General features: G+C 39.5%; 2 protein-coding genes across 3 annotated transcripts in view; one reads left to right on the forward strand and one right to left on the reverse strand.

Moving 5' to 3' along the window:
- Positions 1 to 6: 6 nt before the first annotated feature.
- On the forward strand, positions 7 to 2,095 carry LOC106941121 (THO complex subunit 2-like). 2 transcript variants are annotated; one of them, XM_015024064.1, is made up of 6 exons: positions 7 to 160; positions 326 to 392; positions 468 to 613; positions 824 to 894; positions 1,531 to 1,577; positions 1,661 to 2,095. In XM_015024064.1, exons 1-5 carry the CDS (start codon positions 11 to 13, stop codon positions 1,556 to 1,558), a joined length of 462 nt encoding a protein of 153 aa, XP_014879550.1. In that variant the 5' UTR covers positions 7 to 10; the 3' UTR covers positions 1,559 to 1,577; positions 1,661 to 2,095. The 2 variants fall into 2 exon arrangements, with proteins under 2 accessions (XP_014879550.1, XP_014879549.1); XM_015024063.1 differs by having other exon boundaries at positions 1,664 to 2,095.
- A 1,944-nt stretch (positions 2,096 to 4,039) lies between these two features.
- The window catches only part of LOC106941120 (glutamate receptor 3), a gene marked incomplete at its 5' end in the record, with an annotated part of 36,408 nt that continues 23,793 nt past the window's right edge, over positions 4,040 to 16,654 (reverse strand). The window contains 4 exons of the mRNA XM_015024062.1: positions 4,040 to 5,498; positions 6,662 to 6,910; positions 15,277 to 15,391; positions 16,167 to 16,414. Coding sequence (XP_014879548.1) covers positions 6,665 to 6,910; positions 15,277 to 15,391; positions 16,167 to 16,414 — 609 coding nt within the window. The remainder of the gene's footprint in view (positions 5,499 to 6,661; positions 6,911 to 15,276; positions 15,392 to 16,166; positions 16,415 to 16,654) is intronic.

Raw genomic sequence — 16,654 nt, forward strand, 5'->3', positions numbered from 1 at the left:
TGTTCTGTTCATGTGGGATTGTTTCCAGCAGCACATCAACTTTAATTCAGTTGCCCGGTCCAAGAGCAGAGAGAGGGAAGTGGAGAAGAAAGACACAGAGAGCGTACAAGGCCGATCCAAAGAGAAGAAGGAGGAAAAGGAACGGAAAGAGAGAAAACGAGTGAGCGCTTTACGCTTAAAACTACTGACCAGTTAGAGACCGGACGGGGAAGGCGGTTGTTCAGCTCAGAGACGCATTGAACTGCCACCAGCGGCAGAACATTTGAGCATTTTTAAGCGCAGCGATCCGTTCAGCGAACGCCTAACGTCGCCGCTTCTCTTTTAGGATCACGCCGTCAACGACCGCGAGGCCAGCCAAGAGTCCAAGCGGAGGAAGGACGAGAACGGCACCAGTAAGCGCTTTCTGTCCGTCTCGAGTCGGCCGCGGTGGGACGCGAAACGTGACGGCGGGATCGTTCTCTCCCCAGATTCCTCCAAAAACAGCCAGAGCACGAGTCCTTCCTGCGACTCTCCTCTGACGCCGGAGAAGGAGAAGACCAAGAGATCCAAGTCCTCGAGCAAGGAGAAGGCCGAGTCCGCGAAAGCCGAACGAACGTCTTCCGGAGGCAAGAAGGTCAGCCCGGCGTTCGTTACTACGGTGACGCTCATTACTTACCTGCGTTTGGCTAGCCTGTTAAGATGAAAACCCATGTTTTATTTTTGTTTGCATAAAAAAAAAAAAAAAAAGGTCGTATGTGCAGATTTTCACGTTTGTGAAGTGAAAGAAAAATACTTTGGTTTCTTATTTGTTATTCGTAAAGCGAACCTTTAATTTGTCCTGCAGGAGTCCAGACATGACAAGTCTGAGAAGAAGGAGAAGAGGGACAGCGCTGGAGGGAAGGAGGAGAAAAAGCAATATCCTTGAGTGAACAGTGACTTGAAAATTTTCCCGGTATTTTTTTTTTTTTTTTTTTTTTTGACAAGTTGTACATTTTTGACACACACCGTCTCTTTACTTCGGCCCCCTGATCTAAGCAGCTATAGTTTCCTCCGTTGCTCTGCGTGCCGTGCGTTTATGGATCCGTCTCGCGTTAACTTGGTTTCTCTTTTTGCTTCCATCCTGATATCATTTATCGTGTTTTTACTTTGGCCGTGTTGCTCAGGCCCAACGAGTGTTGCAGAACTTTTAACAGCTTCAAGCGTCTAGCTGAGGTCATTTTTCCAACCTGTGTGGTTATGCTGGGGTTTAAACCGACCGTGTTCTCTGCGACTCGAACCCGATCCCTGATGGGTGAAACGTTTTGCTCTGTGTATTGATAATTTGCCCACACTCTTTACACAAATCGGTGTTTTTGACTGTTTTTAAATGAACTTTTAGGAGATACTAATTTAAAAAAAAAAAAGTTCAACGATGCCAAAGGAAGCAGTTCTGGTTCCCGCCTGAGCTTTTTTCCTCTGGATATTGACGGAGCACATTTTAGACAATCAATCGACAGTCCCTCGTTTTTTAAATTTTGCATTAAGTGATTCAGTTTCCCTTAACGATCACACTCATAAGTCGTCTGACAAGCACAGATAATGTGCACTAATCAGTGAAGGTAAGAGCCGTTCAGCTTCTTTCTCAATCAGCCGTCTTGCAGTCGCCTGATGCTCTTTGTTTCCTCCCCTCTCTGTGCTGCAGCAGAAATGGATAAGCTGTACTTTTATCTGCAAGACATCCACAACTCCACCTGTACCACTTATTGACTTTCATTCTTATTTACGATTGTATTTTTCTTTACTTTTTTTTCTTCCCCCCCCATGCCTGTTGTTAGCTGTGGTTAATTCACGCATTATCCAATTATTCTTCCTGTTTCAGACGATAAACCAGCTGAATAAATTTTGTCTTATTTTTATAATAATATATCTATATCTATATATATATAGATATATCTATATATATATAAATATACATAAAATAGTTTGGGCACAAGGTGCGTAATCACAGTGTTATCCTACCAGAAATGTGGTTACTGTATGAAATGATCTTTTGGTAGCAAATGGTCATGGATTCAATAATCTCATGTTTGAAAACAGTTTTTTATTTTTGTTTTTGTACGATGTCGGGCCTTGCGTTTTTTGTTGGTTTTTTTTTGCTTGTTTTATTGGATATAACCTGCGTTTCCATACTCACTTACCTCATATCCTTTTTTGAGCTACTTAGATCCTTTTATTTATTTATCTTCACCTTTTAATCTAAGTAGGACAGCAAAGCATAAGTGAGGAAATAATACCTAGGACCAGTTTGTATATTGTGTACAATAATAAAAAAAAAAAAAAAACATAACATGAAATTCGCATCATGTTATTTCATTCTTTTTGTTTTTATTTTATTTTTTTCCATGTCCCATGCAAGTTCTTCTGTGAATTTGTGTTAATCAGGTTTTTACATAATTTATAAAAAAAACAAACAAAACAGAAAAAAGAAAAAAAAAACAACAGAAAAATGTCGGTTCAACTTTGATTCAGATGTAGAATTGTAAAGAAAAATTCTGACGCTCTGTACTCCAAATGCAACCGTTTCAAAAATGACATTTGGAGATTTTATCTGCTGTACTCAATGAGTGTATGTTTTGTTTTTTAAGAAAAAAAAAATAAACTCAATAAATAATAGTTTTCTTAGTGTCACTTTAACACTGTGTCTGTCCTTTTTTCTCTCTCTTTAAGAATGTAAGCTGTGGATTAGAGAAGTTTGATAATCGGTATGAACGTTCAGCATTGTTTACGTTTGACTAATTGTGGAAGCCCAACAGTAATCGGGTCCGAGTGTGACTTTTAGAGCAGTGAAATTAAACCTTGCTTTGCTTAAAAACAATATATGATTGAACTTTACAAATGAGACTAAATGGTTCTTGACGTTTCAGTTTAGTTTACGTGTTTTCCTTTTACCATAGTTTAACTTTTTATGGGGTTTCTATTGGTTACTTGTCTTGCCTTAAGTTATTTCTAATCTGAAATAAATCCAAAACATTTTCTATACACTGTACATTCGCTACCACTAATATCGGTTTAATAGCGACTCGGATCAGTGCCCCACACATTTTGCAGTTTTCAACAAGCTTCAGTAAGTTCTTTATAACTGGTTTGTTTCCTGCTGTTGAACTGGCTTTTAAACATAAATAGTTCAGTTTGTTTTTTTTTTTTGTTTTTTTCTCCTTTTAACAAGCTGTGAGTTGGAGACGCTCTGAAAGCTTCATAAAACCCAGTTTGCTGCAGATCTGTTTGGATCTTTATCAATATGAAACTATAAGTGTATTCAAGATTTAACCATCTGGAAATGGTCCATTGTTGCGTCGTGATGCTGCCACCACCATGTTTGACAGTGATCCCATTTCAAAAGCTTCACTTTTATTTGTCCAACATAATTTCTTATTGTGGCTCAACCAGGGCGATTCTGCCTCGGTCCGCATTGATCCACGGCTGGATTCGCTCTGTAGTCACACTGGTGTTGCTGCAGTTTCCACTTCATGAGAAACACGAGCCCAGGCTGCTTCACCTGAGGGCAACAATTTGGGACGGATGAAGTTTGAACATAAGTGGATGTTTGATGTCAAACGTGCATCTTAAACTCGTTGAGTCGTTTAAAACGGTTAGAGTGTGAACTAAACACACCGTCGGGTCGATGCCAGATAATTAAAACACTTTAAATGAGCCAAAAATAAAGCAGGAACCTTGGTGATGTCTGTAAGAAACGTATGTTTGGGGTGCAGTTTGATTAGAAACATTCAACCAGTCATTCGTTTGGCTGTATTTTTATGCTTGATGAAAGCTTTTAAACTTTGTGCAAACAGGGAAAGAAAATCCACAAGTACAGCACCAAAATCTAATAAACCATCAAAAGCCCAAATTTAAGAAGCAGTCCCAGCAGACGAGTTCACGTTGCAGGATGATGTGCTCTCACTCTGCTTCCTTAAAGTTCCTCTTGTGTCTAGAGCAATTCCTCGACCTCAATAATATTCACCTTTTAAAACACGTCAAGATTTGTAGTTTTAGAAAAGCAGTAGAAGAAAAATCCCAAAGCTGAATATAAATCTTCTTTTATTAAGGAAATGTAATAAAATCCTTTGTACAGGACCTCTACACAGAGGCTTGTGTCCATACATGCAACTCTCACGGTTGAGGTATCAATAAATTAACCCAAAAATACCCCCCCTCCCTAAACTCAAACTGGAATAAGTCATTTTAGAGCCGACTAAACCGGGTCCGTTTGGAGTTGCTATTTGATTAAACTACCACCAAATTCACATGCACTTTATGAAAAGGATGAGAAAGAGTTATCAAACAAGTGTAGGCGCAAATGGTTTGTAATGTCAGCCTCTCCCTGCGGACTGCAGAGTTTTAGTCGTACAAATGTTGGATTCGTCGCGCGGCCTCTGCGAAATGCACAGGAAGCTCATCGCGACCAAAAGAAGCTACGGCACAGCGCCGTTTACCAAAACTGATGAAACCGCACCTATACGAGAGCAGTGCTGGCGTGTGTACAAAGTGTAAACCATGAGCTCTTTTAAAATCGACTTCAATGCTTTGTTACGTAAAACGGGGTCTTTTTTTTTCCCCCCCTTTTCGTCTAAAGAGTTGGGAATTGTCTCGATCTCAGTAACGCGGCGCCAAGTTGAAAACAAGCCAACCTCTTTGGTAGAAATGTCTTCACCCCCTACCCCCCCCCAAAAAAAGTGGCAGTTTTAAACAAATGACATACTTGATTTAAAACAAGCATCCAAGTAAATACAGAGTAGGTTGGATGTCCAGCAGGCTATGAAACAAACATCATCCCAGCTGTTTCAGATGTACACAAGCATGACGTGTTGAAGTTGGAGTAAAAACAAAAACTGGTAGAAAATGCTGCCAGTTCAACTGATCCTTAGCCTTATTATTGTTACTGATGCTTGTCCTAAATGTTCCGACACTGGAAATATCCTTATAACACAAGAGAAGGACTTTACCTCACTAAACATAACATTTATCCAACTTAAGGTTTCACCACAAAAATATCTCTTTAAAGGATTTAAATTACTTAAGTACCTCAGGGATTTCATTGCAAACCATGGCTTTTTTTTTTTTTTTTTTTGTCGTCTTCAAAATATAAAACAGTAATTACATCAGTCCATCTACATGAAGCCGTTTCTTATCCAATCGCCGCCATTTTTTTTACATTTTTTTTTGTTCTGTGTTTATCAAGTTAATTTAATTTTATCTGCATTGCCATGACGCCAAAATGCTCCTTAAGGCACAAAAAGAGGCAATTCCCATGTTCCCACAAACAGAAGTCCAGATGCGTGTGATTGCCCTCTGTCAGTGTGACGGTTCATAACCCCAAATGAGCACTTGTTGACTTGTTGGCTTGAGTCCAAGCTGATGACGAGGAAGGCGTCGCTTCCAGGATTGCCCACCTTCGAGGGGTGGAGGGTTGTCGGGGTCATGGGTCACGTGTCGGAGTGGCTCTTTCTATCCTTTATGCACCAGTGGGGCTTAAGAATCACCTGCGAAACAGAAAAACCACGCAGGTCATTTGAGCACCTCAGATTCCCAGCTGCTACAATTTGGAGGGATGATCGTTTCGATTCAGTTGAGAGGAAAATAACCTAAAAGCGGTGAGTGTCGGCTGTTGTACATTAGTATTACAATGGAAAAGGTTGAAATCTTCTAATTAAAAGTTACCAATCTGTATTACTAGCAGACAAAACAGGTCAGTTCTGACCTATATATTGTTTTATACCAGGATTTTAAACCGGAGCTGTTTAGAAGCCAGAGAAGAAGAACAAATGCCCACATTTCATTAAATGACATTAGACCTTCTCACAATGTAGATGACGGAGAAACATCATTGCAGAGCTGATGTAGAGATTCTCTGTTCGACTGCACAACCACCACTACTCCTAACAAACACAATGAGCTGTTTACACTCCTGCACCGGTTCCCATATTTCCATGAATAGTCTATTTTTGGACAAATATTCAAAATGAACAATGTGTACAGTTGTGGTACTTTGTTCTATTTCTGTCATCATCTGCACAACTGTGCAGTTTTTCTTTCGTTGTGTCTTTCAGTTAATTGTACAATCTATTTAGTTTTTACTGTTATCAATGTGTTTCCATTTAAATAATTATGATTCGTTTTATTTCTGGGCACCTTTAGACACTTGAGGACAAGAAGTACAGAACAAACAAAGATAATTCTGTTATATTCTATTTTACAAATAAGCGTAAGGACCCACAGACACTGAGAACAAAGGAATCTGTTTAATGTTCAGATTTTTCTAGCAAAAAGGAGCTAATATAAGTTTGTGGCAATGCCTGCTAGATAAATGTTTTCTTCTTAAATATTAGGAAAACTGTGTAAAGCCTGGAAAAGTGTGTAAATATAAAAATGATAAATTTAATGCAAACTCTGAAGCTCTTAACATCACCATTCCCCGTAGTGAAATACAGCAGAGGAACACACCATCATGCTGTGAGCGCGTTTTTCATCCGCTTCTAAATGAAACCTTGATGCGGGACTCTCCTTGGAAGAAAACCCAAATCTGTTAGATCCTGTTAAAAGTTTGAAACTCTCCAGAGTTGCAGGTTCCACAACTGATCAATCGCACAGAGACCCACCTGCTGGTTACTCTGCTGGTGAATGTGAGAAACGACGGGTGACCTACCCTTTAGATTTTCACGCTCTCCGTCCCGTAGACGTTGTAGCCTTCACGGTATGTGGCAAAATTCTGGGCGTTTGCTGGGGGGGCTGGCTTAAAGTTTTGGGCGTTCTTCGCCAGCTTGAGTTTTTTTGTTTCCTGCCGTGACTTATAGCAGAACTCTATCAAAGCAACGGTCATAGCCAAGCCGAGCCCCCCGACCAGAATATAGAAGACGCCTGCCACGTTGCTCAGGCTCAATGCACTTGTCTTGTCCTGGGGGAGGTACAGACCACCATTAAGGGGTTTTAAACGGACACTGAGAGGCACAAAACCAACATGAACACTGCTACTCTGTCACTAGCAGCTACTCTGAGGAGGTCGCTAAATGTGTGTATAGACATCCTGAAGCCTAATCTGACTAAAAACAGTACATCTACAGACCTCCTCCTCTTAATCAAAATAAAAAAGGAAAAAAAAAATCCCTGACAAGGTGAATGTAGAGAGACTTGTCGACTATCCTGCTTTGCGGTCTCTTTACGAGGCCACGCATAGAGGAAGGCGGTCGTGGTCGTACAGGTCTACAGATTAGCTTCAGTTCACTACCATAGCTGCTGAACTCAACCTTGACAACACTGCATCTGTACAGTCAGAGTAGCAAGCTGTAAGAAAGGGGAACTGAACCATTTTGCTGCTTTTAAAAGCCAAACGGTAAGATTGAAATTCATTTCTGCAAGTGTCACCATTTGCATTGAAACCCAATGGAACGGTTCCAAAACCAGTTAAATCTGCTTTTATGTGGTAAAAGTCAGATTACTTTTGTATACAAACTAGTTATTTTATAATTGAAAATGCATTAAAAAAAAAGTTTGTTACTCTGACAATCCATCATGACCATTAAATACCCCCCTGGCCACTTACTTGCTATTTAAGGGGTCACTTTGGTTTTGTCAGGGCAACAATGGCTTTTTCTGTGTTCAAACAAGGGCAGCTGCACAAAATGCAGAAAAAGAATGAATTTAACTTATTTTTGCTTTTTCAATAACATAATGATTGTTGAAAATAGCTTGAAGAAATTTTCAGCAACATATCAAAAAGAAGAGACAGGCTAAAAAAATGGTCCTTCATTTCACAAACTGCGTTTTATCAGAGTAACAAAGTTGCTGCCTTTCTTCCTGATTTATTCATAAATACCAGAGGCAGCTCAGTGAAGCATTAGTGTGCAAATACACATGAGGTTGCATTGCAGAACTATTTTTGGTGACAGTTGTGTCATTGGGAAAGGACCGATCCAAATCACTGAAATCAGGTCTTTCAGTCCCTCCCAGGTTGATAAAATCAAACATCTAGATATGCAGACTAATTCTACAAGCATTTGGGAACAGATGGATTGTTCTCTGAAGTTCAGTAAATCCCATCATGGTAGTCTAATTGGATGTGCAGTTAGGGCTTTGGTGAATTTCCTCACTTCTTGACAGTCAGAAGTCGACTGCTAGTGTAAAGAACTTCATGGACCAACAGCTGCATCCAAACTTGGTCTACATCCAAGTGCAAAGCAAAGAGTCGTGCCATTGGGTGGAAGACAACTTAGGTTTTTTTGGATGCTGTGTAAATGTCCATTTACTAGAGCAGTGGAGAAAGTTTCCAACGAAAAGGGGCTCCTAATGCTTTACCACACCAAGACATTCTGGAGAGTTTTAGGCTAGCTTAGGGGGGAACAGTTTGGAGATGGTCTCTGCCTCTTCCAAAGCAACTACACCCGGGGTTTCAACGACAAGAAAACACTCAACTGGAAAGTTTAAGCAGAAGGTCTTTCTGTTAATTTTATGTAATTTGTGCCATGTTAAGTCTTTCTAACTGAGGACAAATACAACTTTAAAGAGAAAATTGGCAGAAATTCTAAGAAAATCTCTCAAATATGTTGAAGTTTCAGTCAACTAGGCAAGGTCCATAAAGACATAAATGAGTGAGGATTTTATGAAAGAACTTGATTTGAGTCCTGACACTAACCCAACAGTGTCAGGATCTTGGGCCAGGCCTTTTTGTCCAACATCAGTGTTTGACCTCGCAACTGTACCTTTGAAAAAACGGTTAAAGCTAGATTCTCTCACCTAACGTTTTACCTGCCTGAGCTGGAGTGATATGAACCCACGTTCTTGTTTCGTGGAGTGTTTCAGTTGTGATCTTTTCACACATAAAATACCCCAGTTATAAAAAAAAAATCTCACTGCTTAGAGGAAGGATTTTTTTTTTTGATAGATCCACATCTGTAGGAATAAGCATATCCAAAAATCTGTGCCCCATCTTTGATGCCACCCTGGGCAACCACCGCCATCCTCCATATTGAAAATACCACTAAACATTACTTGTCCTTCTTTTCATAAAACATGTTGCTATGTTAATTACTTGTAATTATAATGAATTTCTGGTTTTAGTTCAGTTTTGGAACATTCTGCACAGCAGCCCAAGTTTTTTTTTTCTTCCTTTTTTTGTCAAAGGGTTTAACAACAACTCCACATACAAATGAATAAGACCAACAGCAAACTAAATTTCAATAGCAGTTTGGATGAGAAACAGCAGTATAATGGTTTCAGTTCTTGTCGTTAAACTTTTTAAGAGTTTAATGGGGTGAATACAAACTGTGTGTAATCATGCTGCAGTTTTATGTGTCTGCACAGAGAGGTAATGGCGTGGAGTTAAAAGTAAAGCATCAATGCCCTGTTGTGTAAATACCCTAAGCTGCGGTGTGTGAAGGTAATCTAGTCTCCATGACTGTGTTTCATGCCAACATGTCTGAGGATGTATGCGCTACATGTCTGCATATGAACAGTGAAGGTAAAATGCATTTTTGCCATCAGTATAAGAAGACCTGCAGCGACTGACCTTACTTCCAGAGTCCTTGGTTCCACATTCACCCTTATCGTACCACCATTTGTTTTTCAGCTTGTCTAAGATGCCTTGTTCACTGAGTTTCAATACTGCAAGGTTTACAGGAGTTCTTCACGTGGGAAATAACATAAATAACATTGTAATATGTTATTTTATGTTATTCAACTTCTTTAAACTACTTTATACTGTACAAAGCGATAGAGTAGGGTCCTGGCCAACATGTCACAGATAGCAAGCAGCACTACATCGTATAGCAATAAAAGACTTTCACCATCCATGGCTAAACCTAGCATGCCAGACCCCACCTGTATCGCTTTGAGTAATCGGCACACACTGATCACAAGAACAGAAGAGATTAAAACTGTGCAGAATAAAGCAGCTGCTGCGTAGCTTTCAAAGAATGAAGGAGAAACAGAGGCAATGATTGCTGAGAGCACTTCTTTTTTTGGCTGTTTGGTCGCCTTTTGTTGGCGTTTGGCAAAGTGGATCTAACAGGAACCCTTTCCTGACTAACAGACGATAACAGCAGTCCGATAATTACATAAACACCGACTGAGATTAATGTCTCGCAGATTGACCCGTGTAAAAGGGCGAGCGGCCCCCAAAGGAGTTCTACAAATTTGGGGTTTGGTTTGCTCTTCAGACCGAATCGTCTGCCGCTCCACAATGGACAGAGACGCCGACGACGCGAAGCTCTACGCTTGAAGCCAGATGTCAGACGTCAACTTGTTCTGCGAGACATTACGCTTGAGTTTCAACTGCTCCATTTCCAAGCTTATTTCCTCTCAGAAAAGGTTCCGGTGTCTATAATCTCAAATCAAATATATTGTATTCACCACTGTGTTCCTGCAGTCGAACAGATAGAGCCTGTTTTGTAATGGAAATTGAAAGGGGAAGGGAGGGTTGGCGTTTCGTCCTGGTTTCCAGTCAGAAGAAAGAAAAGTTAATCTATGACAGTTTTGTTGGGGCATATTTTCACAGCAGCAGACAGAATTTAAAGAACAAAGTGAAATATTAGTCTCAGCTCTTCACATGTTATTCAAAGTAAGAGGAGTTCTTGGGTAGTCTTTAATGAGTTATCTGAATCAAGAAATGTGTATGTAAGACTGTAAGTAGGGCATTTTGTAGTTGGAGACATTTTTGGATTATGATTCATGAAAATGTACTTAAACAAGGATTCCTGTGAAGCTTTGAAAAATCTGCAAAATATGTAGTTTGAATATACATTTTCATATTTATTACAGCTCTATTCTTTTCAGTTTTCCCATCCACCTCTCTCCATACAAAACCATTTTCTACCCACATACATCATCACTGGATATCAGTTTATGTCTTTAAATAGTTTGAATTTAGATTAAATGTGGACATAAATAATGCCATGAGTATAATTTAATTGAACATTATGTTCTAAAAAATTCATATGACACCACCCAGGCTTCCAATGATTATTAGCCAGTTGAGGTTTATTAAAAATGGCAGACTGGAAACTCTGATCAAACCAGAACACGTCTGAGCGACTTCTTGCTGGGAGGCATCATCTGACGGACTCACATAACTACATTTCCTGTGAGTAGACCACCAGCAGATTATAAAACACTGCCATAAATCATCAGGTGTCAAAGTTGGTATTAAGAATTCCCTCTGCCCCCCAAAAAAAAAAATTATCGTAAGAACTGATTCAAGATCGGCACAGCGGACAGATTCTTTTTGGACCTGAAAAAAGTTTGGTACAAAATGACCCAATTTACAGTATGATAATATGAAATGGCAAAGGGAAGAAATGAGAAGAATCGTCAGATTTTCCATGACTTAAAATGTCTTTTTAAAATCCACATCAGTTGGATCAATTCATTTTAGACTGAACCAGATCAGCAAAACGACCCAAAATAGCCATTTTTAACAGGGAAATTTGTATAAGTGTATTAAAGGGGAGCATTAAAAAAAAAAACATCTCAGCAGCTGTCAGTTATTGGTATACTCTACAACATTTTTATATTTACTTTTTTACAACATTCCTCTTTCTGATTTTCATACTACGGTTAATGGATTCAGTGACTGATGAAACTTTTTAAGACATCAGTGTGCCGTCTGTTATGTCACTGTTATGTCACTTACACAAAATATACATTATTATTCTAATTATTGATATAATTAGAATTAATTAACCTAATCATGGCTATAAAAGTCTGCAAAAAGTATCATTTTGCAACCCCCTGACCAGTTTGAATGCATTCAAAACCCTGAATCATATTGTTTATTTTGGGAAAATTTTATAAGTAAAAAAAAAAAATATATTTTTTATTTATTTAAAGTTTTACTTTTTACTGATGTGTCTGCAAACAGATTCCAGGTTCAACTAATAACGAAAACCATTAGAAGAGAAAATATGACAAACACCTGTGCAAAATATCGTGATGGGAAAAAAACCTGACATTTTTATGTGAAGGCTGCATTTCCTTTGTCTTCTTTTATTTTATTTTGAGGATGGCTGGATTACATCATATAAAATCTAAGAGCCAAAAAGAGCACATTTGTTGCTGCGTGTTTCGACGCAAGAATGTCAAATCATGACTTTACCTTCCAGTCTGTCTGCAAAACAGGAACGCGGGAAGGGGGACAATGGAGTCCGGAAACACTGAAGATCATTCGCACAAACACAAAACTGCTCATGCAGACAAAACGACGACTCAAAATCACAAACCATGAGGACGAATGAGCACACAGGAGAGTACGGGACATGTTTCAAAATTATTAGCTTTAAAGACGGACAGAAACAGGATTTTAAGCGTTCTGTCTGGATTCCGCTTTTTCCTTGCGTAGCTTTTGGGTTTGCTTTGGCGCCAGTGGTCGTTACATACAATATATTTTGCTTTCCTTCCTACACAACACGCACGGTTTTCTGAAAGCGAAATAAGGAAACGGAAACGTGGCAGTCGCATGTGGTACTGTTTGACTGATCGTCTCGTCTCCTTCCAACCATGCCTGAAAAGCGCTGAGCCGAGCAAGAGGAGGAAGGCGTCTTTGTGTTATTCTCTGGTAGCTTCCACGCCCTGCTCACTCAGAAGTGGATATCGACAGAAAATGACAGCAAAGTCGCCCTGCTCTCCTCTTTGATGGTACTGCTGCCGTGATGCAAGCTGGAGAGCAGACATGAACGCAGAGGTACCACAGTACGGCGTCTAAAACAGGAGGGCGGGGGGTTTCGTATCGTCAAAATGACTCTGATGTAGGAAAAGATCTGAGGTGCTCTGCAGGGCCGAGCTCATGTACGGCATCAAGCTACTAAATCTAAGAAATGCTCGCAGCATGACAAATGAAAAAACAAAAAAGAAAGAAAAAAAAATCACAAAAATAGAAGCTCATCTTTAACATTAAATGTCAGAAAATATGAAATTTAAATTACAGGAGTTATTTGCTCATTTTGACATTTATTGGCACATCTCAATGAATTAGAGGATCATGAAAAAGTTATTTAATTAATAATGTAAAAAATGCTATTATGTAAGACATAATGGCTCTACAAAATATTTTACAACGGAAACGTCAGCCTACTAAAAAGTGTGTCCTACAGAAGAGGTGTCCGAAGTGTGGCTCGGGAGCTGTTTGTGGCCCTTGAAATTATTTTGTTTGGCCCCGTTCACATGGAAAGAATGGGACAAAATTGGCGGAAAAAAATTGAAAACAATTAACGACCAAAAATAGTCTGGTTTTCTTTTCTTTTTTTTTTCAATAAGGCAACATTTTGAAGTCCTATTTATTTTTTGGATATTTAATGATATACAGATTTCATTTAAAAAAAATTACATTTTAGCAAGTAAATTAAAGAAAAAGCACAGACTATTTTTTTTTTTATTTAATCTATTTTTTGGCCCACCAGTAGATTAAATTTGTCAGTTTTGTAAAACGTCTGGGCACCCCCGTCCTACAGCATAAGCACCAGATTCTTGATCTGGGCTCCTTTAGCCTGAATTGCTGCATCAGAGTGATGCTGCCAGTCAGTCTGTGGCTCTGCTGAAGAGTTAATATTGGTCATCAGCTCATCTGCATTGTTGGGTTTGGTGTCTCTCATCTTCCTCTTAGTTTCTCTGTGGGGTTCAGGTCAGGAGACATGGTAGGTCAGTCATGCTCAGTGATATCATGGCCATCAAACAAGGTTTCAGTTGTGAGAAGCTGCTCTAAAATGTCCTGTGCTGAATTTGGACTTGATAAAAACCCGGTGGACGACCGCCAGCAGATGGCGTGGTTTCTCCACATCATAACCGACTGTGGAAACTTCACACTGGACGTCAAGCAACGTGGATTCTGTTCCTCTCTGCTGGACCTTGATTTTCAAATCAAATACATTTATTTTCATCTGAAAAGAGAACCTCTGAAAGAGAATCAAGTCCTTATGTCTCCTCAGTTGGTTTAAGAGGCTGCTAACATGGTCGCTGGTTCAAAAGTGGCATTTTGTTAATATTTTTGTGGCACTATTGGCATTAATTCAAAGTAATCCAGACAATAAACAGGCTCAGAGAGAAAGTGGCAAGATGGAGCAATTACATCAAGAATAAAAACCTCAATAGAGTGAAGATCTGACACATCTTGAAAACATCTCCCAAACTCATGAATGGACTTTGTTTCACAACCTGCTAAAGGCTTGTTTGCTGCCACATTTTGTTCTTCCACACAACTTTCAATAGCCATGCTTGGACACTGATTGTTTTCTAGTTCTTAAATGTCCATTTTTCATCAGTTCTATGTAATATTCAGATCAAAATTAACAGGAATAAATATTTGAAATATATTCGGTAATTCTGTGCATAGCAAATTTAACAAGCATTGTGGTGTCCCTTTTTATTTAAGTTAGTGAATTAATAATGTTATCAATGATTCTCCGATTCATTAAGATGTACCAGTGTCACAAAAAAACTCAACTTAAAACGAGTCATGTGTCATTTTGGGCTTTTTGCCGGATAGGATAAGTTAGCAAAGGTTGCATAGACTCACAGTTTTCAGTTGCTAACCATATTTGGAGACAACATCTTACTGACAAGAGGATAATCAAATCATATCCCTTCATACCCCTCTGGTAGTTCTCTTTACTACAGTGGGTTTTTACCCTCACCACCCAGGTGAGGGTGGCCATGGAACGACTTTTACTGGTCTTAGATCCAGACCAAGCAAAAGGTGGGAAGATGTTAGAGGAAATTAAAACAAATAATAAAATAAAGACAAAAATAAAGTTTGTCCTGTTAGTCGTCACTCTGTCATTAGAATTCTCACGTTTGCCTGAGATGCTTAGTCCCCTCAAGACAACGCTGTTTCCCGTGCCTGCCCTAAACTCTGAGGCGGCAGATCGGAGAGTGGATTCCTACCGCCGTTCATCACATAGAGACATGTAGAGACTTCCTGATTGGCCTGTGGGTATGAAAAACAGAGGAAAACGTCGTTTCTGCCTTTCATAACCACAGGTCAAGCTGCTACTCAGTCACAAGCACTGCATATAGTACTTTTACATCACAGAACTTCAGGTTTTCTCACATACTTTTTTTTTTCCTCCTCCATTAGCCAAGTAAAGGGTTCCCACATGATCACAGCTGTAGATTAAAGGATGACTAAAACAACCTTCTTAGGCTGTTTTTTTTTTTTTAATCTTTTTTAAATCAGTTACATGTCAGCGGGCGCTTGGCCCCTGATTCTGCAGTCAGTGACGACAGCCTTGCCGATTACTCTGTTCTAGGATACCCGATTTTGGTGACATCGAGGCTGACCTTAGAGTCACCTCCCCCGCTGCCGCACTCTCCCTTGTCGTACCACCATTTGTTTTTCAATTTGTCCAAGAGGCCTTGCTCATTCAGTTTTAACACTGCCAGGTTAACAGCATTTCTTGAAACGATAAAACATAGCTTGTAAGAAAATGAACAGGTCCGTGAGAAATCTAATATGAAATAATTAGTAGGAAATAGTGATCAATATCAATGGTTCAGAAGGGTAGCACGGGAGGGACAAATTGGTAAAAGAGTTCCACAGGAGTGGAGGGATAAAAAGCACTTTTACAGCAAAACGAAATGTTAAATATTAGAGAGGTGGCATGGAGGGTTACATTGCTTGTAACTGAAGTGTGCGGGATGGGGACATTCTGTCATTGTTGAAGTAAGTATAAAAAAATAAAAAAAAACATCCAGCATGCAGCTTAACATTCATCACAACTGACAGACCAACATGTAAAACTAGCAAAAATGACTCGGGAATAAATCAGAGTTAAAGTAGGGGTAATGCAAAAAATAAATAAATAAATAAATAAAAGGAGCACCACAGACAACAAGGAGGAGGAGAGCTTGTAGGAGAAACTGAAAGAACAATCAAGAGGAGGTGGAGTTGCACACTGACATCCAAGTGGAGACACAGAAAGTGAGTCATATACCATAACGTTTCGGAACAAAACAATAAAAAACGACACAGTCAAACCAGAAACATAGGACAAGACAATAAATGTGTTGATTCAATTCAGATAACCCATAATACTGTTCACCTAGAGATGCACTTGGAAACAAAATAGAAGAATTAAGGAGTGAAGGAAGAAGAGTATGACAAAAGGAAACATCAGGGTAGGTGGAATACTATAACAACAAAGAGGATATTGTTATATTATCCCACCCACCTTAATGCTGAGCTTTTAGGTGTGGCCACACCGTAGCCCTTAGAGTCGAGGTTGCCGCCCACTTTCATGGTGTCGCAGGGCTTCCGCTGCTCTATGTACTCGTTCATTGTGGATTCGAGCAGAAAGGCAAACTTGCCCTTCGACTTCCGGACCCGGGAGACCCCGTCCGGTGTCGTCTTGACAAACACGGTGGGTTCGGCCGATTTCATGTACGACCACATTTTCTCATAAACGGCTATTTTGGAGCGCTGCATTCAAAGGAAGAAGGAGAGAAGAGAGCGGAGGTTTAGTTGACGTCAGGCATGAAAACTCACACAAATCTGCTGGAGACAAGAGCTGTCATTCAAAGTTATCACAAAAATATAGAAACTATTTATAGAAGGGATAACTTAACCTAAGAAGAGCATAAAAAACGTCTGTTTAAATAATGGATAGAGTCATTTTTGCCGTGCTACTAACGTTGCTAACACCGTTAGCACCATAGACAT

The sequence above is a fragment of the Poecilia latipinna genome, unplaced genomic scaffold (genome assembly GCF_001443285.1).
Source record: "Poecilia latipinna isolate Pla-1442-1.1 unplaced genomic scaffold, P_latipinna-1.0 Scaffold3504, whole genome shotgun sequence".
NCBI classification, from domain to species: Eukaryota; Metazoa; Chordata; class Actinopteri; order Cyprinodontiformes; family Poeciliidae; genus Poecilia; species Poecilia latipinna.